Source organism: Armigeres subalbatus, chromosome 1 (assembly GCF_024139115.2).
Source record: "Armigeres subalbatus isolate Guangzhou_Male chromosome 1, GZ_Asu_2, whole genome shotgun sequence".
In the NCBI taxonomy this organism is placed as follows: Eukaryota; Metazoa; Arthropoda; class Insecta; order Diptera; family Culicidae; genus Armigeres; species Armigeres subalbatus.
This window is the reverse complement of record NC_085139.1, coordinates 160,675,482-160,701,671: the sequence shown is the minus strand read 5'-3', so window position 1 is coordinate 160,701,671 and position 26,190 is coordinate 160,675,482. Positions and strand designations below refer to the sequence as shown.

Sequence of the window (26,190 nt, the reverse complement as noted above, 5' to 3'; positions counted from 1 at the left end):
TGAATCTATTAATCTTTTTATTACAATTTTTAAATTTTCAGTGTGTTTATTTTCCGTGTAACGAGTTGGATAAATAATTTAGAGTGTAGCATTCTATAACCTTCTATTGAATGAGTTTAGTGATAGAAAAATACTAAACTACAAATATTTCACTCTTTAAAGGAATACGAGCGAAAACACGAAGGAACAAAATATTACTCAATTTTCAATATTTTTTTATAAATGTGTAGAACTTTGAAAACTGGCTTTAAACCACATTTAAACATACATTGAAGTTTATATTATTGATCAAACTCAAAAACTGTTCGAAAACTAATCAATTGAAAATAAAAAAAAATCAAAATACCCTGTCTATTTAAAGGCGGTCTTGGGCACTAGAGGGTTAATAGCTGCTTCCAGACCACTCGGACGCCTTCTAAGCAAAAATTTTCAGTTAAGTCGCTGTCGCAGCTGTTGTCACTTGAGTGATGCTGCCGGTCCGACCGCTGCTTCACCATCGCTGCGGCGGCCGTTATCGCCGGGTCCGCCACCGGTGCGGTGGCCATCGACGGCTCTCCTTAAGGTCACTCCTGACGGAATCCAAGTTCCAAAGTGCTCGCGTTTTCGGGGGCGCACCACTCGATTCAGAGGCGGCGCACAACTATCATTTTGTTGATTTAGCTTTGCTGCGTCGCAGCATGCTTGAAATAATAAAAATGAAAGTTGTGCGTTGCTTCCGAATCGAGTGGTGTGCCCCCGAAAACGCGAGCACTTCTAAATTTGGATTCTGTCAGGAGTGACCTTAAGGTGACTCGGGGAGGCACTACACACCGTATTATTTTTCCTATCTTTTGTCTCTTTCTAGCATTTTCACCTCGTAACTTTGGAGTGGCATATTTCGGTTTTCAGTTGTTTGATGTAACTGTAGGGTAAACTGGGGTAAAACGCACCCCCGGGGCAAAACGACCTTTTGGCATTTTTGGCGGTGTTTCAGACATATTTTCAGGAATGTTTACTGCTGGACTGGTAGTTCGAGATCCGAACTACATGCGTTGTAGCAAATATGCTCGAAAAATTGCTGAAGTAGTAGTAGTAAAATTCTTCTTTATTTAAATCATTTTTTGTTCTACAATCATTTTATACATGTACAGTGATCGGCCGGCATGGCCCTCCAACTTCAATTTCAATTATTGTTATTATTATAAATTATTATAAATTGCTGAAAATGTCCTCAAAAACGTCAAAAGGTCGTTTTGCCCCGGGGGTGCATATTACCCCAGTTTCCCCTAAATGTTTCAGCATGTAGATTGGGAGTAAGCACGCGACGGTGATACTTTTTCAAAATCTTATTTGTTGTAGAAAATAAATTAAGCATTCCATGATGAAAATGATGACGATTTGATGATTGTTCGTCCTTTCCGTGTCACCTTAAAAACTCGACCAAAAACGACACGTGAGCGCGTCTTTTTAAGCATAGAGAAACCGGAACGGTGGACCAAAAGCCCGTAATTTACATCAATCGGATGTCCGTGTTGAAGATGCATAAACGGGATTGGTTGATTCTGAACTTTTTACGCGGTTGGAATAAATTTATAATTTTCAATTGTTTAACATTGATAATAAAAAGTTTCAATAAAACTGGGAAATTGGTGGAGAGTTCCGAGTCGAAACATAAATCTTAAAAAGCGTTATTAACATTAAAAATCTGACATAGTTTCGTGAGGATAACCATTTTTGAAATATTAATTTTACCCTTTTTTTAATTATGCCTTGTATCCGAGCTTCCCCCTCAGATGTAGTTTACGTAAAAAGGGGTTTGAAGCTCACAATAAAATCGAGCCAAAAGTGAATCAATTCTAATTAGTGTTTCCTCAAGGGTGACCACCATTAGAATGTTTGCTAATTGCTGTCATTTCGATCTCGATAAAAATGCGTTTCGGGTAATGGTTTTATTGACCCATTGTTGAGTATAAGTTGATTCTTTTAAATCGGATATCCAACGATTCAGTTCCACCCGACGTTAGTCGTTTGCCGCACCATAAGGCGATAACTATGCCGTGTTTGCAACGTCGTATGCAGGGATGCATAAGTTTGGATCAACAGATATACACCCGATTCTTTTTTTACACGGGAGATGCGTTCCGTGTGAAAAAAGTTTTCAGTTCAAAATTTGAAAATCCGTGTAAAAAAAGTTTTATGATTTCTCGACGAATCATGGAAAATGGAGCAACTTTGCAAAAATTATGTATGGGATTTTTTTTACACGGCCGTGTAAAAAAAATCCGTGTAAAAACAGAATCGGGTGTAATTACGACAATGGACTTATTTCAACAATTCTAATCTATTTTATGTGGCCTTCAATTAGTTTCATCACTTAATTATCTTATATTTTTAAAACCGCTATCGGGATTGACAATAGGTCAAGGGGATGAGAATGGTTCATCGCTCTTGCCGGCAGCCTAGAGATTGTAGAGTAAAAACGTTCAAAAAGGTCTCTTATATTTTAGTCTTCTTGCCCTCACATACACTTTCAATCTATTTTACAAGAAATCTAAGTCGTTCAAACAGTGTTCCATTCTTATCCCCATTTGACCCATTATCATCTTCGACAACGGAACCACTGTTATTTGCATTTAACTTTTTTAATTGCTGGGGGGTAGCTAACAATTCATCAGGGTGGCTTGCCCTTCTAGCCCACCCCTTTCTACACCAATGCATATAAGCAAATATTTAAAGAAAGATTTTTTATGCGTGATTTTTTCTTCTAATTGTTTACGTACTAAATTATCTATCTTATCTAATATCCTTTATGCGTGGGTTTAGTTTTTTCACCATCGATGTATAAACGGATGAGTGAAACACAGTGTTATTTGTAGTTATTTGTATAAATAATTTAAGCTCCTTTTCCACATCACTGTTTACGTCGATGTGGATCGTCGAATGTTAGATATAAAACACCGCGAAAACGGTATATTGGCATTACGTATTCCAAGCACATTACATACCGCCGACATCCTTCGGGTGCTATTAGAAAGAATTATCAATTAGATGAAGGTATTGTGGAGGCACGCCCTATGGACACCAGATATAAATGACAATTGAGCGAGAATTGAATCATCGGAAATGGATAGTTTTCTTATCCCTTTTTTGCTGAGGCTTCTTACAATTGATTTATTCAAGTATGATGAGATGCAAATTAACTTCTTATTATTACTCTATCATTATAATGCCGAGTTCCCACATTCTGAAGCGTATATTAAAAAACCCTGATTAATCCACCTAGCGGTGATGGTGCCTTTCTCGTGCATTATAAAAATAGTATTTTGGCCATTACTCTTGAGCCCATAGTCCGATCTGGCAAATTTTCAATAGGAAACAATGGGAGAGTATTCTGCGTCGAATGCAACTTGTTGCGAGTAAATCGGTTAAGGATAAGTGCCTGAAAAATGAGTGACATTTTTCTACTCAATTTTTCTATAAAAATGTGGTATTTTGGCCTTAACTTCCGAGCCCATAGTCCGATCTGACCAATTTTCAATAGGAAACAATGGCAGAGTATCCTGCGTCGAATGCAACTTGTTGCGAGCAAATCGGTTAAGGATAAGTACCTGAAAAATGAGTGACATTTTTTTCTGTAAAAAAAATGGTATTTTGGCCATAACTTCCGAGCCCATAGTCCGATCTGACCAATTTTCAATAGGAAACAATGGCAGAATGTCCTGCGTCGAATGCAACTTGTTGCGAGTAAATCGGTTAAGGATAAGTACCTGAAAAATGAGTGACATTTTTTTTGGGTGGGTGCGCACAGACGCACACACACACACACACACACACACACACACACACACACACATACACACAGACATCACCTCAATTCGTCGAGCTGAGTCGATCGGTATATAACACTATGGGTCTCCGGGCCTTCTATAAAAAGTTTGTTTTTGGAGCGATCATATAGCCTTTACGTATACTTAGTATACGAGAAAGGCAAAAATGTAGTTTTTATATGCAAGAATATTGAAAACAAGAAGTCTATGAAAAGCAAAAACCCAGATTAATCCACCTAGCGGTGATGGTGCCTTTCTCGACCTTCGTAAATGTGTGTGCTTGAAAAAAGATGAGCTAGTGGCTAGGAGTAAAAAAGACAAATTTCTTTGTCCGTTCTATGAAAATCAGATTATTTATGGCAAAGATATTGTAGATCCAGTTGAAAACCGAAAATCATATTTTGTCCCATTTCCGGATGTCGCAACTGCATCGCGAGTGGTGCCCGACTATGGCACAGTTGCGCACTACTCGCAGTTGCAGTTGCAGTTGCAGTTGCAACATCCGGAAATGCGAGAAAATGCGATTTCGCGGGACCTCGGTTCGGTTTTCAGCTTGATCTACAATATGCTAATAAGAATTTCGACATTTTTGTTTCCTTTTCCAATCTTTTTGACGTACATAACCCTGTTTTATTTCACCCAGTCATATATTTTAAGGATATCACTTTTGGATGTTAGTTGAACTGAAGCTCCGACTACACAAAAAGAAAACGAAAATGTCATTCCCGTCACGCGAGCGGAGGGCAATATTTGTTATGATATAAATCTCATGACCGTCTTTCTGCCAAACTCCCGTCTGAAGTGGGAGAGACAGAGACATCATCTCAGTTCGTCGAGCTGAATCGATTGGTTTATAATATAGATAGTTGAATCTGTAGATGAGCGAAAGCATGGCAGAATCAAATTTTTTGACCGTGCACACGCGCATATGACGTCACAGCCCTTAACATTTCCATTGAAATCGTGACGTCATGCTCGTTTGGAGACACGTTTGACAGTTCGTTTGGAGACAGAGGATTTATCTTCGCTCATCTATATATTCCACTATCTATAGTATATAACACTATGGGTCTCCAGGCCTTCTGTAAAAGTTTGGTTTTTGGAGCGAACATACAGCCTTTTCGTATAAAAAGGCTAAAATGGTGTTTCGGCCATAACTTCCGATCCCATAGTCCAGTGGTGCTCAGCATTTTGTGTGTTTTTTGCCTTAATTTACTTATCACACAATAAAAATGAGCTTTCATCTTACAAGTTAGTACTTGGACGAAAGCTTTCAAATATATCTATCAGCAGAGGATATTAAAACGAATATTGGTGGTAAAATCATTCCGTTATGACTTGATCAAAGTAAAATTACCCTGGGCCCGCGGTCCGCACTTTTGTTTTGCTTTGATCGTTTCGTACGGAGTGAATTTAACACCAACATCCGTTTTATTACCCTCAGCAGATAGATATATTTGAAAGCTTTCGACCAAGTGCTAATTTGTATGGGTTAAGCTCATTTTTATGGTGTGAGAAGTAAATTAATGGAAAAAACGCCCAAAGTGCTGAGCACCACTATATAGTCCGATCTAGCCAATTTTCAATAGGAAACAATGGGACAGGATTCTGCGTCGAATGCAACTTGTTGCGTGTGAATCGATTAAGGTTAGGTGGCCGAAAAATAGGTGACATTTTTTGTGATTTTTATGAAAAAAGGTATTTTGGTCATAACTTCAGATCCCATAGTCCGACCTGTCCAATTTTCAATAGGAAACAATGGGAAAGGATTTTACGTCGAATGCAATTTGTTGCGAGCAAATCGGTTGAGAATAAGTGCCTGAAAAATGAGTGACATTTCTTACGCAATATTTTTGTATGAATTTGTATTTTGGCCATAACTCTCGATCCCATAGTCCGATCTGGCCAAATTCAAATAGGAAACAATGGGACAGGATTCTGCGTCGAATGCAACTTGTTGCGAGCAAATCGGTTGAGGATAAGTGTCCGAAAATGAGTGACATTTTTTACGCGATTTTTTTGTATGAATTTGTATTTTGGCCTTAACTTTTGATCCCATAGTCCGATCTGGCCAATTTCAAATAGGAAACAATGGGACAGGATTCTGCGTCGAATGCAACTTGTTGCGAGCAAATCGGTTGAGGATAAGTGCCCGAAAAATGAGTGACATTTTTTACACGATTTTTTCGTATGATTTTGTGTTTTGGCCATAACTTTTGATCCCATAGTCCGATCTGACCAATTTCAAATAGGAAACAATGGGACAGGATTCTGCGTCGAATGCAACTTGTTGCGAGCAAATCGGTTGAGGATAAAGGCCCGAAAAATGAGTGACATTTTTTATGCGATTTTTTCATATGATTTTGTATTTTTGCCATAACTTTTGATCCCATAGTCCGATCTGGCCAATTTCAAATAGGAAACAATGGGACAGGATTCTGCGTCGAATGCAACTTGTTGCGAGCAAATCGGTTGAGGATAAGTGCCCGAAAAATGAGTGACATTTTGTTGAGTAGTTTTGCGCACACACACACACACATACACACACACACACACACACACACACACACACACACACAGAGACATCACCTCGATTCGTCGAACTGAGTCGATTGGTATATAACACTATGGGTCTCCGGGCCTTCTATAAAAAGTTTGTTTTTGGAGCGATCATATAGCCTTTACCGTATACTTAGTATACGAGAAAGGCAACAATGGGACAGGATTCTGCGTCGAATGCAGTGCCCGACATGAGTGACATTTTTTACGCGATTTTTTCGTATGAATTTGTATTTTGGTCATAACTTTCGATCCCATAGTCCGATCTGGCCAATTTCAAATAGGAAACAATGGGACAGGGTTCTGCGTCGAATGCAACTTGTTGCGAGCAAATTGGTTGAGGGTAAGTGCCCGAAAAATGAGTGACATTTTTTACGCGATTTTTTCGTATGAATTTGTATTTTGGCCATAACTTCTGATCCCATAGTCCGATCTGACCAAATTCAAATAGGAAACAATGGGACAGGATTCTGCGTCGAATGCAACTTGTTGCGAGCAAATCGGTTGAGGATAAGTGCCCGAAAAATGAGTGACATTTTTTACGCGATTTTTTCGTATGAATTTGTATTTTGGTCATAACTTTCGATCCCATAGTCCGATCTGGCCAATTTCAAATAGGAAACAATGGGACAGGGTTCTGCGTCGAATGCAACTTGTTGCGAGCAAATCGGTTGAGGGTAAGTGCCCGAAAAATGAGTGACATTTTTTACGCGATTTTTTCGTATGAATTTGTATTTTGGCCATAACTTCTGATCCCATAGTCCGATCTGGCCAATTTCAAATAGGAAACAATGGGACAGGATTCTGCGTCGAATGCAACTTGTTGCGAGCAAATCGGTTGAGGATAAGTACCCGAAAAATGAGTGACATTTTTCACGCGATTTTTTCGTACGTATTTGTATTTTGGCCATAACTTTCGATCCCATAGTCCGATCTGGCCAAATTCAAATAGGAAACAATGGGACAGGATTCTGCGTCGAATGCAACATGTTGCGAGCAAATCGGTTGTGGATAAGTGCCCGAAAAATGAGTGACATTTTTTACGCGATTTTTTCGTATGAATTTGTATTTTGGTCATAACTTTCGATCCCATAGTCCGATCTGGCCAATTTCAAATAGAAAACAATGGGACAGGATTCTGCGTCGAATGCAACATGTTGCGAGCAAATCGGTTGAGGGTAAGTGCCCGAAAAATGAGTGACATTTTTTACGCGATTTTTTCGTATGAATTTGTATTTTGGCCATAACTTCTGATCCCATAGTCCGATCTGGCCAATTTCAAATAGGAAATAATGGGACAGGATTCTGCGTCGAATGCAACTTGTTGCGAGCAAATTGGTTGGCGGTCAGTGCCCGAAAAATGAGTTCCATTCTCTACGCGATTCCTTCGTATGAATTTGTATTTTGGCCATAACTTCTGATCCCATAGTCCGATCTGGCCAATTTCAAATAGGAAACAATGGGACAGGATTCTGCGTCGAATGCAACTTGTTGCGAGCAAATCGGTTGAGGGTAAGTGCCCGAAAAATGAGTGACATTTTTACGCGATTTTTTCGTATGAATTTGTATTTTGGCCATAACTTCTGATCCCATAGTCCGATCTGGCCAATTTCAAATAGGAAATAATGGGACAGGATTCTGCGTCGAATGCAACTTGTAGCGAAACAAATTAGTTGAGGGTAAGTGCCCGAAAAATGAGTGACATTTTTACGCGATTTTTTCGTATGAATTTGTATTTTGGTCATAACTTTCGATCCCATAGTTCGATCTGGCCAATTTCAAATAGGAAACAATGGGACAGGATTCTGCGTCGAATGCAACTTGTTGCGAGCAAATCGGTTGAGGGTAAGTGCCCGAAAAATGAGTGACATTTTTTACGCGATTTTTTCGTATGAATTTGTATTTTGGCCATAACTTCTGATCCCATAGTCCGATCTGGCCAATTTCAAATAGGAAATAATGGGACAGGATTCTGCGTCGAATGCAACTTGTTGCGAGCAAATCGGTTGAGGGTAAGTGCCCGAAAAATGAGTGACATTTTTTACGCGATTTTTTCGTATGAATTTGTATTTTGGTCATAACTTTCGATCCCATAGTTCGATCTGGCCAATTTCAAATAGGAAACAATGGGACAGGATTCTGCGTCGAATGCAACTTGTTGCGAGCAAATCGGTTGAGGGTAAGTGCCCGAAAAATGAGTGACATTTTTTACGCGATTTTTTCGTATGAATTTGTATTTTGGCCATAACTTCTGATCCCATAGTCCGATCTGGCCAATTTCAAATAGGAAATAATGGGACAGGATTCTGCGTCGAATGCAATTTGTTGCGAGCAAATTGGTTGAGGGTAAGTGCCCGAAAAATGAGTGACATTTTTTACGCGATTTTTTCGTATGAATTTGTATTTTGGCCATAACTTCTGATCCCATAGTCCGATCTGGCCAATTTCAAATAGGAAACAATGGGACAGAATTCTGCGTCGAATGCAACTTGTTGCGAGCAAATCGGTTTAGGATAAGTACCCGAAAAATGAGTGACATTTTTTACGCGATTTTTTCGTATGAATTTGTATTTTGGTCATAACTTTCGATCCCATAGTTCGATCTGACCAATTTCAAATAGGAAACAATGGGACAGGATTCTGCGTCGAATGCAACTTGTTGCGAGCAAATCGGTTGAGGGTAAGTGCCCGAAAAATGAGTGACATTTTTTACGCGATTTTTTCGTATGAATTTGTATTTTGGCCATAACTTTCGATCCCATAGTCCGATCTGGCCAAATTCAAATAGGAAACAATAGAACAGGATTCTGCGTCGAATGCAACATGTTGCGAGCAAATCGGTTGTGGATAAGTGCCCAAAAAATGAGTGACATTTTTTACGCGATTTTTCCGTATGAATTTGTATTTTGGTCATAACTTTCGATCCCATAGTTCGATCTGGCCAATTTGAAATAGGAAACAATAGGACAGGATTCTGCGTCGAATGCAACTTGTTGCGAGCAAATCGGTTGAGGATAAGTACCCGAAAAATGAGTGACATTTTTTACGCGATTTTTTCGTATGTATTTGTATTTTGGTCATAACTTTCGATCCCATAGTTCGATCTGGCCAATTTCAAATAGGAAACAATGGGACAGGATCCTGCGTCGAATGCAACTTGTTGCGAGCAAATCGGTTGAGGGTAAGTGCCCGAAAAATGAGTGACATTTTTTACGCGATTTTATCGTATGAATTTGTATTTTGGCCATAACTCTCGATCCCATAGTCCGATCTGGCCAATTTCAAATAGGAAACAATGGGACAGGATTCTGCGTCGAATGCAACTTGTTGCGAGCAAATCGGTTAAGGATAAGTGCCCGAAAAATGAGTGACATTTTTACGCGATTTTTTCGTATGAATTTGTATTTTGGCCATAACTTCTGAACCCATAGTCCGATCTAGCCAATTTCAAATAGGAAACAATGGGACAGGGTTCTGCGTCGAATGCAACTTGTTGCGAGCAAATCAGTTGAGGGTAAGTGCCCGAAAAATGAGTGACATTTTCTACGCGATTTTTTCGTATGAATTTGTATTTTGGCCATAACTTCTGATCCCATAGTCTGATCTGGCCAATTTCAAATAGGAAACAATGGGACAGGATTCTGCGTCGAATGCAACTTGCTGCGAGCAAATTGGTTGAGGGTAAGTGCCCGAAAAATGAGTGACATTTTTTACGCGATTTTTTCGTATGAATTTGTATTTTGGCCATAACTTCTGATCCCATAGTCCGATCTGGCCAATTTCAAATAGGAAACAATGGGACAGAATTCTGCGTCGAATGCAACTTGTTGCGAGCAAATCGGTTGAGGATAAGTACCCGAAAAATGAGTGACATTTTTTACGCGATTTTTTCGTATGTATTTGTATTTTGGTCATAACTTTCGATCCCATAGTTCGATCTGACCAATTTCAAATAGGAAACAATGGGACAGGATTCTGCGTCGAATGCAACTTGTTGCGAGCAAATCGGTTGAGGGTAAGTGCCCGAAAAATGAGTGACATTTTTTACGCGATTTTTTCGTATGAATTTGTATTTTGGCCATAACTTTCGATCCCATAGTCCGATCTGGCCAAATTCAAATAGGAAACAATGGGACAGGATTCTGCGTCGAATGCAACATGTTGCGAGCAAATCGGTTGTGGATAAGTGCCCAAAAAATGAGTGACATTTTTTACGCGATTTTTCCGTATGAATTTGTATTTTGGTCATAACTTTCGATCCCATAGTTCGATCTGGCCAATTTGAAATAGGAAACAATAGGACAGGATTCTGCGTCGAATGCAACTTGTTGCGAGCAAATCGGTTGAGGATAAGTACCCGAAAAATGAGTGACATTTTTTACGCGATTTTTTCGTATGTATTTGTATTTTGGTCATAACTTTCGATTCCATAGTTCGATCTGGCCAATTTCAAATAGGAAACAATGGGACAGGATCCTGCGTCGAATGCAACTTGTTGCGAGCAAATCGGTTGAGGGTAAGTGCCCGAAAAATGAGTGACATTTTTTACGCGATTTTTTCGTATGAATTTGTATTTTGGCCATAACTTTTGATCCCATAGTCCGATCTGGCCAATTTCAAATAGGAAACAATGGGACAGGATCCTGCGTCGAATGCAACTTGTTGCGAGCAAATCGGTTAAGGGTAAGTGCCCGAAAAATGAGTGACATTTTTTACGCGATTTTTCCGTATGAATTTGTATTTTGGCCATAACTTTTGATCCCATAGTCCGATCTGGCCAATTTCAAATAGGAAACAATGGGACAGGATCCTGCGTCGAATGCAACTTGTTGCGAGCAAATCGGTTAAGGGTAAGTGCCCGAAAAATGAGTGACATTTTTTTTAGTAGTTTTGCGCACACACACACACACACACACACACACATACACACACACACACACACACACACACACACAGACATCACCTCAATTCGTCGAACTGAGTCGATTGGTATATAACACTATGGGTCTCCGGGCCTTCTATAAAAAGTTTGTTTTTGGAGCGATCATATAGCCTTTACCGTATACTTAGTATACGAGAAAGGCAAAAAGAGTATCATAGTTTCAGATCCGTAAACACATTTCATAGCTATGCTTCAAAAGGAAACCTAATCGCAAAATAAGTCTCGTAGCCGGAGACTATGCAGCCCTAACTGCCTTCCGTATTTAGTATTTACGTTAACACTGTCGAGCATTGGAAAAAAAATTATTAATTTCCACGTAAATTATCATAATAAGTACCATTATACTTTACACACCCTTGCGATCTTCACTTGCACTTGGCAAGGCCGACGAGTTTTTGCTTCTCTCCCCCAGTCTTGTTCGCATTGCTTTCCAATCCTATCACATGCTCCACATAAGCAGCAAAAAACATGCAGAGAAATGTTGTAATAATCCATTTTCTCTTTCTATGCTTGTGTTTTTTTGCAGCTAAGAGCAAATTTCTGGAACATCGAGGGCCCAACAAAGTACACAACTACACAGGAGCGAACCCACGGCACTGCCAACTTCACCCGACAGAGCGGAGCCCAACAGCAGCCTCACAAATATGAATGGCTCAGGCTACGAAATCAACACGAATGGTGATATTCTATCACAGAACCAGCAGAAAGGCTGGTGGACCATCGGTTTAATCAATGGTCAGTACAAGTACATGACAGCCGAAACCTTCGGCTATAAACTGAATGCCAATGGAGCTAGTCTAAAGAAGAAGCAACTGTGGACGCTGGAACCATCCAACACTGGAGAAAGTAAGTAGGGTAGTATCTAATACCTAACGACGATGACCATTCGATTTGCGGCAAAACAAAAATGTGTGAAGTGCTGCAGAGATATCGAATGGTGCTAATTCCACAAGTTCGTTGATCGCAAGTTCGATTGGTCGCAACTGCTTCGTTCTGTTAACTTATAGCTCGAAGCCAGTTTCGCAAGCTCTGCAAAAAAAAACCTTGTGAAGCAGTGATGCTTCGTATTACATATTTTTTATTAGTTTGTCTTGCTCCGCTAAACCTTCCTCGTATAGTTAACCAATTTAAAGCGAAACTGATATAATGCTAGTGCTACGCAGCATCTAAATTAAATGTTTATGCGCCAACGCTAGATTGCAAACCCTTCTCTGACGGGGATTTATCAGCTTGTGCAGTGACTTCCAACTTATGAACCATCCAAATTATCATGAAGAGCCATATCATCAATATTGGCTTTTAACTTGTTCGTTTAATGGATGGCTTTACTGCCGCTACTCGCATATCAGTCCCATTTCGGTTTTCGTCACTTTTGAGGTAACACCGTGAATAGCATTTAACTTTATCATACTTTTACATAACATGATAAAAAATGAGACTTTGTTCTGGAGAAATGTGAAAAAATAACAAACCAACCTTGTCCCATATTGAATATACCCGCATACCAGTCCCATTAAGAATTTACATAAGTGGATTACTCAAAATTCAATTATTTTTCCATTGATTTGAATCGTTTTGCATCAACTCATTGAATGAGGAATGACTCTGCAAAATTTCAACCAGATCGCAGAATGTTTGAATTTATTAGATTTTTTTAAAGTTTTGCATGGAAAATGCGTTTTGAGACTTCATCGGCTATTATCTAAGTATGCGAAAAACCAATATGGGACTGATATGAAAGTACCGGCAGTTTATACTGGGATCACTTTTTACGCATTTTCATTCTTTACGATCATTCTTTACGCAATTTTAGGATAAATGCGATTTTTCAAAAAAAAAACGTTTTCTAAACAAAGATTTCTATTGGAGTGAACTTAATACAGCTTTTACGTACATTTAGTGAACGAGAGATGCAAAGAACTATTATCAGTCTCCTTGAAGCACTTCTAGTAATATTTACTATTTACAAAAAAAATGCTGTATCAATAATAACATATATTGGGAACCAGTACTTCAATATTCTTTTGAAAAGACCATGAGAAACTTCTTTAGTCAACATCTTAGTCGGTTTATTAGAAGATCGTCAAGCGATTGAGATAAACGCGCACTACATAGCCTTCGATAAAAAAAATGTACAACAGATTACGATCTCTATTGACTAGTTTTCTTCTTGCATTAGTCTTGGAACGATGGGGCAGAGGATAGTAGCAAAACAGATAATGCGCCACGGGGCAAGCATTGTGAGCCGAAAAAAGGAAGATATCCAGCAATAATTACAGTCTTTTTGTGATACGGAGGCCAACTAGCGGTCGAATCGGTTGTACAGGTAAATAAAAATAAAATTTCAGCCCAACACGAACGGCATTCCCAGGGGAAAAAGCATCAGTTGAGAGCTGTCTTTGCAGGAACGATGGAACCGTTAGCTTCGTTAATCGAAGTGAAAGGAACATTTTTTGTTGATGACTTTGTATTAAAATATTGCATCCCGTTGCAGTGCCAGTTCTCAGCTGCTTGTATATCTGGCACATTTTACAAATACTTAATAACAAAACATATGATGTGTTAATAAATTCGTAGATGCCTTACCAGAATTGCTGCACCCTTGATTCATTCGACGTCTCATTAGTCCCCTTTGGTTTATCAGTACTCGAAATATCGAAAAGTACGCTCAATCAATAAATTAAAAATATGTAGGCCGATACAAATATTAAGTTTATTTTATGTAGTATCAATAAAGATGAAATGCATCCATGCCTCACATCGCACTTTGGTCCAGGATACAGTTTTACGCGGAAAGGTGCATTTTACGCCAAAACTATATTTTTAAGAATAAGCTGTTGAAAAATAGGGTGGCCCATCATATGAAAATAAAATTAAAAAATATTTTTTTATTTTCTCGGAATACTGACATGTTATCTTCTACAAAGCTGTAGCGCAGCTTATTCCAATAAATTTAGCTAAAAAAGCTTTTTCTGTAGCTCTTAAGTTGGCTGATTTAGAGCAATTTTACCTAATTGGATTAGGGTGTACCTCAAATAAACAGTATTTTTGATCTACTTTTTTTGTTTCAGATTTCTCGAAAAAGTCGTCTTCATGTGACTTTTAGAGCTAAAAAAATGCAACTTTTGATATCTTTTCCCGATCAAAAGTTATAATCGTTTTTCTATCAAATAAATTTTTTTTTTCATGGGTTTGATATCTCTGGTTAGGGTAGACTAAAAAAATATGTTCACACGGCATTTGAAAGAGCAATTCATATTCCTTATTATGTCAAAAAATTGGAGAAATGTTATTATTTTATCTCAAGTTCTACCAAATTTACTAAAATAATGTCTTTTCAAGTAACCCGACAATGGAAGAAGATACAGACGATATTCTTATAGCAAAACACGCGTTTTGAAAAACCCCAAAAGTTTTCAGTTTCGTGAAAAATGAAAAATAATAAATCTATATCTTTAAAACTTTTTATAAGTTTTATCATTATCACCATTTTGCTGTTTTTATTTTGATTCGATACATTATATCATTTATAGGCCAAAAATTTGTTACCAAGAGTATTTGAAATGAAAATACGGACGTATATCTCTATCGGAATAAATATTATATATCCTACCAGGTCACGAATATTAAGGGGACTCGTGCTTACAGATTCCGTTTAAGCTCCCTTGCAATATGTGGCCGACCCATTACCATCCATGTTTTCAGCATCTATTGTTATCGCTATTCGATGGCTTTTATGTTGCTCGGCTCACGATATCCAGCTGTAAGAATTATAAATTTCAGGCATCATTTGCGTTATCTTTGCCTATACACAACACTTTTCTCAATAGAGTAGTAGATTGGAGTTTTGGTACGTGGATCAATTCGATTGGGTCTCCAAATATTTCGAAAACTCGCGAAGGTATCCCCAGCTTTTCTGACTTCCATGTCGATCATACCAGTAGAAGCATAAGTACTAGAACGATAGTGCGCTGTAGTCATTTGAATTATTTTGCTAAATTATGCTTCAACAAGCTTCAATTGGCCAGAATTTATGCATCACGTTGTAGTGCATGTTTGAATTCATCAACATCGGTTTGACATACTATGGCTGCCAGGTCGAAGTAACCTAGATGTTAGTCACACGAACATGAACGACATTAGTAATCTTATACTTTTGAATCAACTACCTATCATATCAGTGAAATAATTAATATTGAGCGTCTTAGGGGAAAATGTTACAAGGTTAAAAAATTTCAAACTTCCATTTACTTCCACTATAATCCACTATAATAAGATTATAGTGGAAGTAAATGGAAGTTTGAAATTATTCAACCTTGTATCATATCAGACTATCAAGATATTGGAATCCTCCGATCGTCCATCTACTGCAAAATTTGAGGAGCTGTTCTCGTTTACACTCAACCACCTGGTCCTGCTGCCGTTGCTGCCGATCTTTCGACGAGTCAAACTTTATGATTTAGCAAAACAAGTTCATATAAATATGTTCTGATGGTATTTTTCTCATCTGACGGGTTTGGTTGTCATATGGCTACCGCTTCTGCCTCATACGCAGGAGGTCATGGGTTCAATCCCAGGCCCGTTCCATTCCTTCACTTGGTATCTTTTTATATATTTCTCATGTTCTAGCAATCGCTAGAACTGGAAATGGGCTTTCATACCGTTTCCATCTTCTATCCTATACCTAGAACACTTGACAAGTTCTAGCAGGTTACTGTTAGAAATGAGCAAAAAAAACTCGTTTCAGCATCCAATTAGAATATACACCACCCTTTCATTACTATCACATTGGCAACCCTTTAATCAAGACTAACCTCTGCCATAAAACCTAACCCCCCGATTCCAATAAAATTTCGCAGGAACTCGTGGCGAATTTTGAGGTGTTCTCGGCTTGCAGTGGGCTAGTGACTGCATCATCAATTCCTTCCCATCCCCAATGACCGTAAGGACGTGGCCGGCGTCGTTATCGACCATCCAAAATACTAGAGTTCTCGGACTGTGCACATTGAGGTTGGAGAGCAAATCACATGCTTCCATCCATTGGTTCCCTGTGCAATTGCGATTGTTCTGGTCGATCACGGAGCAGCAACTACGAAATGCACGGTCATCATGCTCATGCATGCATATGTTCTGAGGGTATTTGGCTCATCTGATCATATTCTGGAACATCCTGTGCTGGTTCCCAGGGCGAAGTGGCCACTTTTCGATTAAATCCGAAACCTGGCTTGCGACATGTCAAACTTCATGATTTTGCAAAATATGTGTTCTGAGGCGGAATGTGTTCTGAGGGTATTTGGTCCATCTGGTCACATTCCGAGACTCCCTGGAATGCTAGTTCGCTAGGGGAAGTGACCACTTTTTGATCAATATTGAATCCTGGCTTCCAACGTATCAAACTTTATGATTTTGCAAAACAAGCCAATAGGAGTTTGTTCTGAGGGTATTTGCTCCATCTGGTCACATTCCGGGCGCCCTGGAATGTTGGTTCCCCGGGTGAAGTGGCCACTTTTGGTCTTGCAGCCATCTTTTCTTTATCAACCAGGATGTCCACCAACGCCCGCCTGTCCTTTCTGCAGCAGCGCCTAACTCCCACTTAGATACATACCATTGACAATATTTTTCCTTTACTCCTCTGATTCTTTCAGTCTCTTATCCTTTGTTTCTCAAGGCTCCTCAATATTCCGTCAGGTTACATCTGAAATCAATTCTTTTCGCTGAGTGCGCAGCTCAAGTTGTTCACGCCGGTTTCGATAAAAGCATTCTTCTTTGTTGTTTTAATTGGCTTTTTTCGGTGACAATTAAATCAAAACAGCAATTTAGCGTTACGCGTTTCGGCTTACTACGCTTCAGCCATCATCAGACGTTACTACACGGAAACAAATGCTTACCCACAGGCATGAATAAAAAATCATGAAATCATGAATCAGGTCAGTTCATGAAACCATGATTATAATTCATGATTTCAGGAACATTATTCATGGTACTAGGCAATCCTCATCAGTCGACAGTATGCATAACCGGTTATACTTCGAACACTCCATTCCCAAGAAGTAAGAACGGCTGAGAGGTAGCACGCCGGACTATCGCTCAGTGTACTCGAGTTCAAATCCCCTGTTGAACTTTTTTTTATTCTGTCGATCTAAACAACCAAGTTGTAACGCATTAATTGCGTTACGCGAAAATATATCATGAAATCATGATTTATATTCATGGTGTATTTTCATAGCATGAAAACACGGTGGATTCATGGAATCATGAATTATTTTCTCATTTCTGGGAACGGATTTTTACCCGTGTAGCTGGCAACCTCCTAGCTGTTCAGTCAGACAAACATAACTCAACTCAGTTATGTTTGTCTGACTGAACAGCTAGGAGGTTGCCAGCTAGTAGCGTCTGATGATGGCTGAAGCGTAGTAAGCCGAAACGCGTAACGCTAAATTTCAGTTTTGATTTAATTGTCATCGAAAAAAGCCAATTAAAACAACAAATAAGTTTCCACGGTGATTAAACCCCAGTCAGTAAAAGCATTCTTCGACGCCCGCTGCTTTTCTAAGCTACCACCTTCCAGAACATCCACTACTCGAGTTCCACGTTCTTCAACGAATGATCTCTTCACAGCTGGATCTTATAGTCGATCGATGATTATTCGATGATGGTTCGTTGCCCTAGCGTCTTCTCTCGCCGCTGAATCCGAGAATTGCGTCATCGAACCTCGCCAATTAGAAGATGATAGTCAAACACTGTGTCCGCGCCGCGTTTATAACGGACTCAAGAAGGCACCGTCTCCATTTTCAGCTTATCCATTAACAGGATAGCCAAATACTAGTTCTGCCAACTAAAAGCGGCTATAGAGAAGTAGTAATTCAATCTCTGCCAGCGGCAGATGAGGGAAGCAGGCGCGGGTGGACTCCCCGGTCGACAATGGGAGGAAAGCCGCAACAACCGGCGATACTCGCCTCCTCTTCAATATTTCGCGATGCCTGATTGGAGCAAGGACAAATCCTTGGATGCCAGGGAAAGGCGCGACATGGCAGTCCCTTACTGATCCAATAGATCAGCTGAAACGTTGGCTCGACCACTTAGAACAACTTCTTCAAGTTTTGACAACTTATCCTAATTCGGATATAGGTAAGGTTGACAATTCTCCGATGGCAGCAGACAGGATTCCGCCCAGATGATCATGTGAGAACCATACTGTCACGCTTTGAATCATCTTAGAGCAGGTCAATAAATCTCAGTAGGGTCGTGGCTATGAGTTCGGAATTTTTCTAATCATAATCTTCCACATAATATAGGGGAACTGTTACATTTTCCATCTCACTGAACATATATTCATCTCATCGCAAAACAAATAAATACAGCACCAATCTCGTCGCTTTTTTTTGTTAACACACGTGCTCACTGCTGAAAAAAAAATCACAAAAATAAGAAACAAACCAAATTCCTTTTCATTGCTTTGTTTTTGATGGAATGGAAATAGGAGCTATGGGATGAAGTGCCGAACCGTTCCCCTACATATACACATCTGAGTTTTCAGAACATTGTAAATTATATAAAGTTTATGCCAAATTTACTACTGGATAAATATGTCACAAATCTTCACATTCTTTGCTTTCTCTATACATTCTTTGCTATCATTTTCGATTGTTTAAATACCAGTTTGATAGCTTTCTCGCAATCACGAACCGGAGCTCCAATACATCGATGAACCTCACTTCATTTACATACTGAATTGTCTATGTTTCAACCAAGATGAATACACCACTAGGTGTTCCAATCTGCCAAATTCACGATTCAGCCCAGTGGCGTAGCCACGGGGGTGGTTTTGGACATAAACCCCCCCCCCAGAGACAACATTTTTAGAAGGATTTTTTTTCTAAAAAAAATAATGTTCAGAAAACCCCCCCCAGACCAATTTTCTGACTACGCCACTGATTCAGCCATCTTGGATTTTAGTATGGGAGAGCCAGCCGGTTTGTTTATGTTTTGCACCGAAAATGAGCTTTTCACCCACGCCTTCTTCTCGCCCATTAATTGGACAGATTGAAACACCTAGCTGTGTATTCATCTTGGTTTCAACAATAACGTGATGAACTTATATACTTACTTGATACTTGATGGGCTACAGCTCTTCGATGAACCTACGCCGAATGGAGTATCCTTCTCCACTGGACTGGACTCGATCCTAGGCCGATCGCTTCCAGACGTCCTGAACATTAAGCGTCCTCAGGTCCTTTTCAACTCCAAAAAGCCATCGTGTACGCGGCCCTCCACGAAGCCTGCGCCTCTTCCGAGTTCTCTACTAAATATTATCTTCGCTTGACGTTCTTCCGGCATACGAACAACGTGACCAGCCCACCGTAGTCTGCCGTGTTGTATAAGCTTAATAATATCCAGCCCTTTATACACCTGGTACAATTCATGGTTCATGCGACTCCGCCAGATACCGTTCTCCTGTTTACCGCCGAATATTGTCGGCAGCACCTTACGCTCAAACACTCCAAAAGCTCTCCGATCAGTCTCCTTTAACGTTCATGTTTCATGGCCGTATAAAGCCACCGGAAGAATCAGAGTAGTATACAGCGCGAGTTTTGTTTTCGTTTGCAAACTACGGGACTTAAGCTGGTTACGAAGTCCGTAATAAGCCATATTTGCAGCTGCAATACGCCTTTTTACCTCGCGGGTAACATCATTATTGCACGTCACTAATGTTCCAAGATACACAAATTCTTCTAACACTTCAAATTTTTCACCATCCAGTACCATTTTACTACCACCACACTTGATTTCGATCCGTCCAACGTTATACGAATCAGCCGTATCAGTTTCGCCGGAAAATCATGTTCAAGCATAATTTACCATAATTCATTTCGTCTCACTGAAGATGATGTGTCTGCAAGTTGTACTCCCGGAATTTATCAAGAATATGTCTCAGGGTAAACATTTGATCCGTCGTTGATCGGCCCTCACGAAAACCTGCTTGGTATTCGCCGACGCGGGACTGTTCAAGCGATCTCAATCTGTTGAACAGAAAACGGAACATAATTTTGTACGCCTAATTAAGGAGGGTTATTCCTCGGTAATTGGCGCACTCCAGCCTGTGTCTGTCTGTCTTAAAAAGAGGGCAAATGAGGCCGTCCAACCAGCTAGCAGGCATTTCCTCGTCTTCCCATATTTTCGACATAATATGGTGCATTTTGTTCCCAGGCCATCGAAAATTTTTACGAGTTTCTGAATATACCCAGGTTTTGTTTACGCGATTTGATTTGAGTCGATTAAGACCTTCTGCTTCAATGAAGCAATGAGTTGACTCCAAACACTCAGTTTTTATTTTTGCAGTCTCGGCAAAATCCGCACAGCCGTGTGCCCAGCAAATAAAAACTGATATTCCGTCAAAAATTAGGTTAGTTAGCTGGGTTTTAGCAAATTATTTGCTGATTTTCAGAAATTTTGACAGATATCTCAGCGAAAAACATGTTTGCTGGGGCTGGGGGTAATAAAAATAGGAGTAAAGGGTAAAGTGCCCAGTAGTGGACTCCCAACCAATAGTAGACCCTCCAGCCATTTTTGCATTATTACAGCACAATGTAAACATTTTGCTATGAAATTCCACTATTGGGCATTTTACCCTACTTTGCTCGCCAAAGAATTACGCCAGCTCAGTTTTTGATGTTCTATTCTGCAAACCACAAAAAAAATCAAGTAGGTACACGGTTGTTGTAAATCATTCTATAGGTGTACTGACTAAATCTCACACCTGTTTATCACCTTTCGGGCACATCAAGATTTCGGTTCAAAATATTTTGAACAAAAAAGAACATTTTAGCTCTAAAAAGATAAATGCACGCATTCCTATTATAAAGGAATACAGTCCTCTTTACTTTTACTTAATCTGTATATATATAATTAAATGGTCTGGTAATGAAATGGTATTCGCAAAACTCGAAAACAGCTGGATGCATTTTATCTATTCTTTCAGCAGATATGTTCGTTATAGTTTTCGAAGGGTTTATATGATACTTCTTCATGCAAAAATTACAAGTTAAGTTGAGTAAATCGGGAAAATCTAAAACTAAGATTCGAATGGAAGTTTCTATTGCAGAAATCACTATTTCTGACAACATTCTAGCCATGATGATGTTGGTCATGCGATTGCAACGTGTCTTAAACGAAAACCGCCCAGTATGTTGGTATTGCCTGCGAGTGACTTACAGACAAATCAGATCTTTGGTGAGTATATCAATAGTTAGGGTTAGGGTTGTTTCCTTGACGAGCCGTTGTTGGTACGTGTTCTTCACAGGCCTTGGAAAGCTCCTCTTGGATGGCATGGTGCTGCTCTTCGACTTCCTCAGCTGTTGCCGGATGACGCTGATAGTTAGTGGTGTGTCCTTGAAAACGCGAGTAAATTTTAATTTTAATTCTGGTAGGCTTGTCCTCAAACTGGTCGCGAGCAATACAGTTTCGTCTTATCGTGACGATTGATATTGTGCACCGCGACCCGCTTAGTCCGCTGCCGCTTGAGGCATCTACCTTAACAATTTTTTTTGCAATGCCGGAATGTGCAGTTTAGGCTGCTGGAAATCAATTGGCGGAGCCTCGAACGCAGGTTCGGCGAGTCGTTCTTGATGAAAATTGACGAACAGCTACGACTGCTGCTTCTTGCGATTTTTTACCAGACAGGCTGATTGCCAACGTCGTTGTCGCACAACACTGAGTAAACACAGCTATTTAGCTGCTGCTTGGAGGGGTTTTGGAGGCGTTGTAACCGGCTCGATCGTCGTGCCTCCCATGATGGGGTCAAATGATCCAAACTCCAACACCCAACGAAACGAACCTATGAACAAAACCCTAATTAAACCACCTAGGAGTGGTACTGCCTTTCTCGCATTTAGCCAAGATACCAACTTTATACAGTTTCTGCAAGGTTCTTAGGCAGAACAGAATTAAAATCTGCCATTCGCTGGTAATGGATGTAATCCTTAACCGATTGGCTCGCAACAAATTTCATTCGACGGAGAATCCTGTCCTATTATTTTCTAATAAAAACAGGCCAGATCAGACTATGGGATCAAATGTTATGACCAAAATACGATTTAAAAAAACACGTTATGAAAATTTTACTCAATTTATTTTAGCTTATGTACGAGAAAAGATCCAACGCCAAGGATGGATTAATCAGGCTTTTTCCAATAAAGCGCTTACTTTAAAGCAAATTTACGCTGGATGCGTTCCGTCATATAAATTTTCGGCCAATATTTAAAACAACAGTAACTTAAACCCGTAAAATAGCACGACCCGACTTGAGATGGAAAAGTGAAATAGTTCTAAACCCAACCATCGAGGTACCCTGACAATCAGGTCCTAATACTTTTTCAATAATTGCCAGAAAAAAATGATAGTGAGCCGCTCTCATTCGGCCACGTCTAGGAAAACCTGACACAATTGATCTCTGTTAAATGATAGTTCATTAGTTCATATTTGTAGCATTGAGTGTTGCTAACTGTGCCACCTCTAAGAAATGACGTGCATTTCTATGGAAAAACGACAAACGACCAATTACGATGATACAAATTTTCTGTGATTATGCTATTTCTGTTGTGTATATCCTTCAATCTATTTGTCCAAGACGGGAAGATAAGCGATTGCACTTTTTCTATTTAACCAAAACGCTTCTCTTCCAGTTGTTTCTGGAGCAACAACATGAAATAAATCGTGCTCTTATCTAGCACTCGATCAATTTGTTTCTTTTCTTGAACGCTTTTAATAAATTCGCTCATGCTAAGCAACGATGACAACAGCAGTTAGGTCTCTATCTGCTCTATCTTCGAGACTCTGGATCGTTTCCGCAGTCCTCGTTATGTTCACTTCCAAGTAGAAACACTGTCTTTTGCTTGATTAGGTCGTTGAAAAAAGTACAGCTCCCGTTGTTCGGCGTGGTGAAATTATGATTTCATGATGGTATCGCATAGTTACAAAGGCGTTGAAACACTCCTAGGCAAGAGACACGAGTTTCTAGTAGCTCTCACTCATCGTGAAGACGCGAACGACCGTAAAAAAATACTCAGTCGTGAGGTCCGACAGGCACTTCAACCAGTCAGCACCCAACGAGGTCCTCTTATTCGCTCGCCAAAGCTACCACCCAGATGGTGCGATTAAATGAAAATAAATGAATTCAATTTCCTTTGAACGGTCGTGTAGTAACTGATCACTGAGGTTCAATTTGCCAGACATATGCTGTTGAGGATCAATTAACGCCTTTCAATCGTGAATACTTAACTGCAACAAGCAACTGACGCCTAACGCATTATTTTGCGGCTATTGATTTTAAACAGATTTAACCGAGCCTGCGACAAGCGCGGTGTCATCATCATCAATAGACAAAAAAACTCTACTGTTAAAGTTCTAGATCAAATATTATGAACTCTTGTTTATAATAATATAGTTTCAGACACATCCAGTGGTGGCCCTCGATGCGCTAACTATTGATGGCTGACTTATAATTATGCAAATAACAACACATTACATTTGTAGTATAGCATTCGGCATGTACGATGAACAATTGCCGATGGAACGATAGAGAACCGGAAAAGTTCGATCTTTTGGCCCAATGTCACTTCTGCTGATTGTAACATGAAATAAAATAATTGTGGAGTGGCTTTGCCCCATAACTGTGTATATGCGGGTTCTGCAGTTTAGCCTTGCAACTTGCAACTCACGAGTTGCGAGCAAAGGTGTAAGATTGACAATTCGGAGATTGAGTTTGATTGTCGGACCGGTATAGAAAAGCTTCCAATTAATAACTGTTGCATTCCTAATAGAAATTAAAAAAAAAAAATCCGCTGGTTATTCCTGGGAATATTTAATTGAAATTCCTAAGAATTTCCCTTGAATTGAATTTCCGAAGATTATTTAATGGAACTTCCGAAGTATTTCCTTTTGAAGCTCTGGAGAAATTGATTTATAAATTCTGAAATACCGCGAAATTGTTCGGAATTTTCGAATTTATTTATCGAATTTATTGTATTTCGTCAACCAACGTAGACTAGTACATATACATATACATGTTTGTTTTTGTAATGCTATAGTATAATTAAATAATAGGTTTTTTTTTAGTAAAGTGATGCAAGGATGTTATCGATCATTTAGTAATCTGCGTTCGATCATTTAGTAGTTTGTCAATAACTCATTCCAGAGGCTAAATTTCAAAATGTGTTGTATGGTGGACTTTTAGTGCGAAGATTTTTCTACAACTCTTCTGAACAGGTCGATGTTCGAATTCCACTGCTAAAGGAGTTACGGTGCTAGTTGCTATACTTATACTAAATGATAACAAAATATGCAATCATTTAGTCTAAGTTACTGCTACTAGCGCTATAGCTCCGTTATTAGTGAAATTCAAACAATGAACTGTTAGGCAGAGTTGTAGATAAACCTTCGCACTAGAAGTCCACCATACAACACATTTTGAAATTTAGCCTCTGGAATGAGTTATTGAAAAACTACTAAATGATCGAAGGCAGATTCCTAAATGATCGATAACATCCTTGAAGTGATGTATAATTTTGATTTTGAATTTATATTGCTGAATTTGTAATGTTTGTTCTTTGGAAATACTGTCTAATGTTATGCCGAGACATTGTTAAGTCAATAGTTTCGCAGTGTTGATTGTAAACGGCCATCATTCGGTTGAGAGGCCCAAATTTGGCGTAATTTGTTCGGCAGTGATTGGTTAAAAATAATGTTCTATGTCGAAGTAGCCGAGAAGGTATGTAAAAGTTAAATTTCGATAAAATTTCAGTTGAATCAACACGTTGAGAAACTATATCGTTAACAAATGAAACCGTTGCACATTCTCGACGCTCTTTCAAAGTTTGTATATTTATAAGCATGCAACGTGCTTCATAAGATGGAAGAGGAAATGACGTCCAACCTAATTTACGAAGAGCGTATAATAGAAATTGTTTTTGTACTGACTCTATTCTTTCTTCATGTGTGGTTGTATAAGGCGACCATACAATGCTACAATATTCCAGTATAGATCGTACATATGAAATATATAGTGTTTTGATTGTGTAGGGATCCTGAAAGTTGAAGCAAAAACGCTTGATAAAGCCTAGCATATTATTAGCTTTGTGGATGATTGTGCTATAGTGTGAAACGAACAACGTTCGTTTCAAAAGAGAAACGATAAGTTCTATAAGAATATGTAGTGCTCGACTCGAGTAGTGCGGATTTTGATGATAGTGTAAATGAGCGTTTAATGGGTGACTAGTAACTGGATTATCTATCAAGAAAATTTTACTAAGGTTAATACCAATCAAGAGAACGGAAATAATTGTGGAAATGCGAAATTCTAGAAAACCGAGGTCTCTTGTGGGAGACGAAATACATACTCGTTCTTTCCCTGCTAGACCACCGAGTCAGAAAGCTACAAAAAAGTTTTATTCAGTGAAGTGAAACCGTGCCGTAATTCTTCCTTTAAAAAGTAGTTAAATAAGAATAAGAGAATCTTTATAGTGATATCATTAAAGTTGTTAATATTTTCAGAGGTGTTACAATTTTACTATTGTCCAAAGTTACGAAATCGTGAGTCGTGAAGAGTATGGACAATATTTTTTGTAAGTCCAATGATCTGGTGAAAAAAATGAAATTCTTAATTTTGAAAATTTGTTATTTAACAGAACCGAGAACCAGTTTTGGATTCTGAATAAACGAAACTAAAATTCGTGAAACAAACAGACAGTTGAAAGGTATTTGTGTACAGATTAGTAGAAAGTGAGTGTGTATCCTAACCCAAATTCTCTCATGTATATTAGCTTGCACGTGCCGGCCAACGGCAGAATTGGGCTGTTCCTCGGTAACTACCCACCGAATAAGCGCGAG

At 39.2% G+C, this 26,190-nt stretch overlaps 1 protein-coding gene across 6 annotated transcripts in view; it reads left to right on the top strand.

The window, feature by feature from the left end:
* The window catches only part of LOC134205427 (protein singed), a 191,987-nt gene that overhangs the window by 128,884 nt on the left and 36,913 nt on the right, over positions 1–26,190 (top strand). For all 6 annotated transcript variants that reach the window (XM_062680665.1, XM_062680667.1, XM_062680663.1 and 3 more), the window contains one exon: positions 11,834–12,153. In XM_062680665.1, coding sequence (XP_062536649.1) covers positions 11,952–12,153 — 202 coding nt within the window. In that variant the 5' untranslated portion in view covers positions 11,834–11,951. The remainder of the gene's footprint in view (positions 1–11,833; positions 12,154–26,190) is intronic.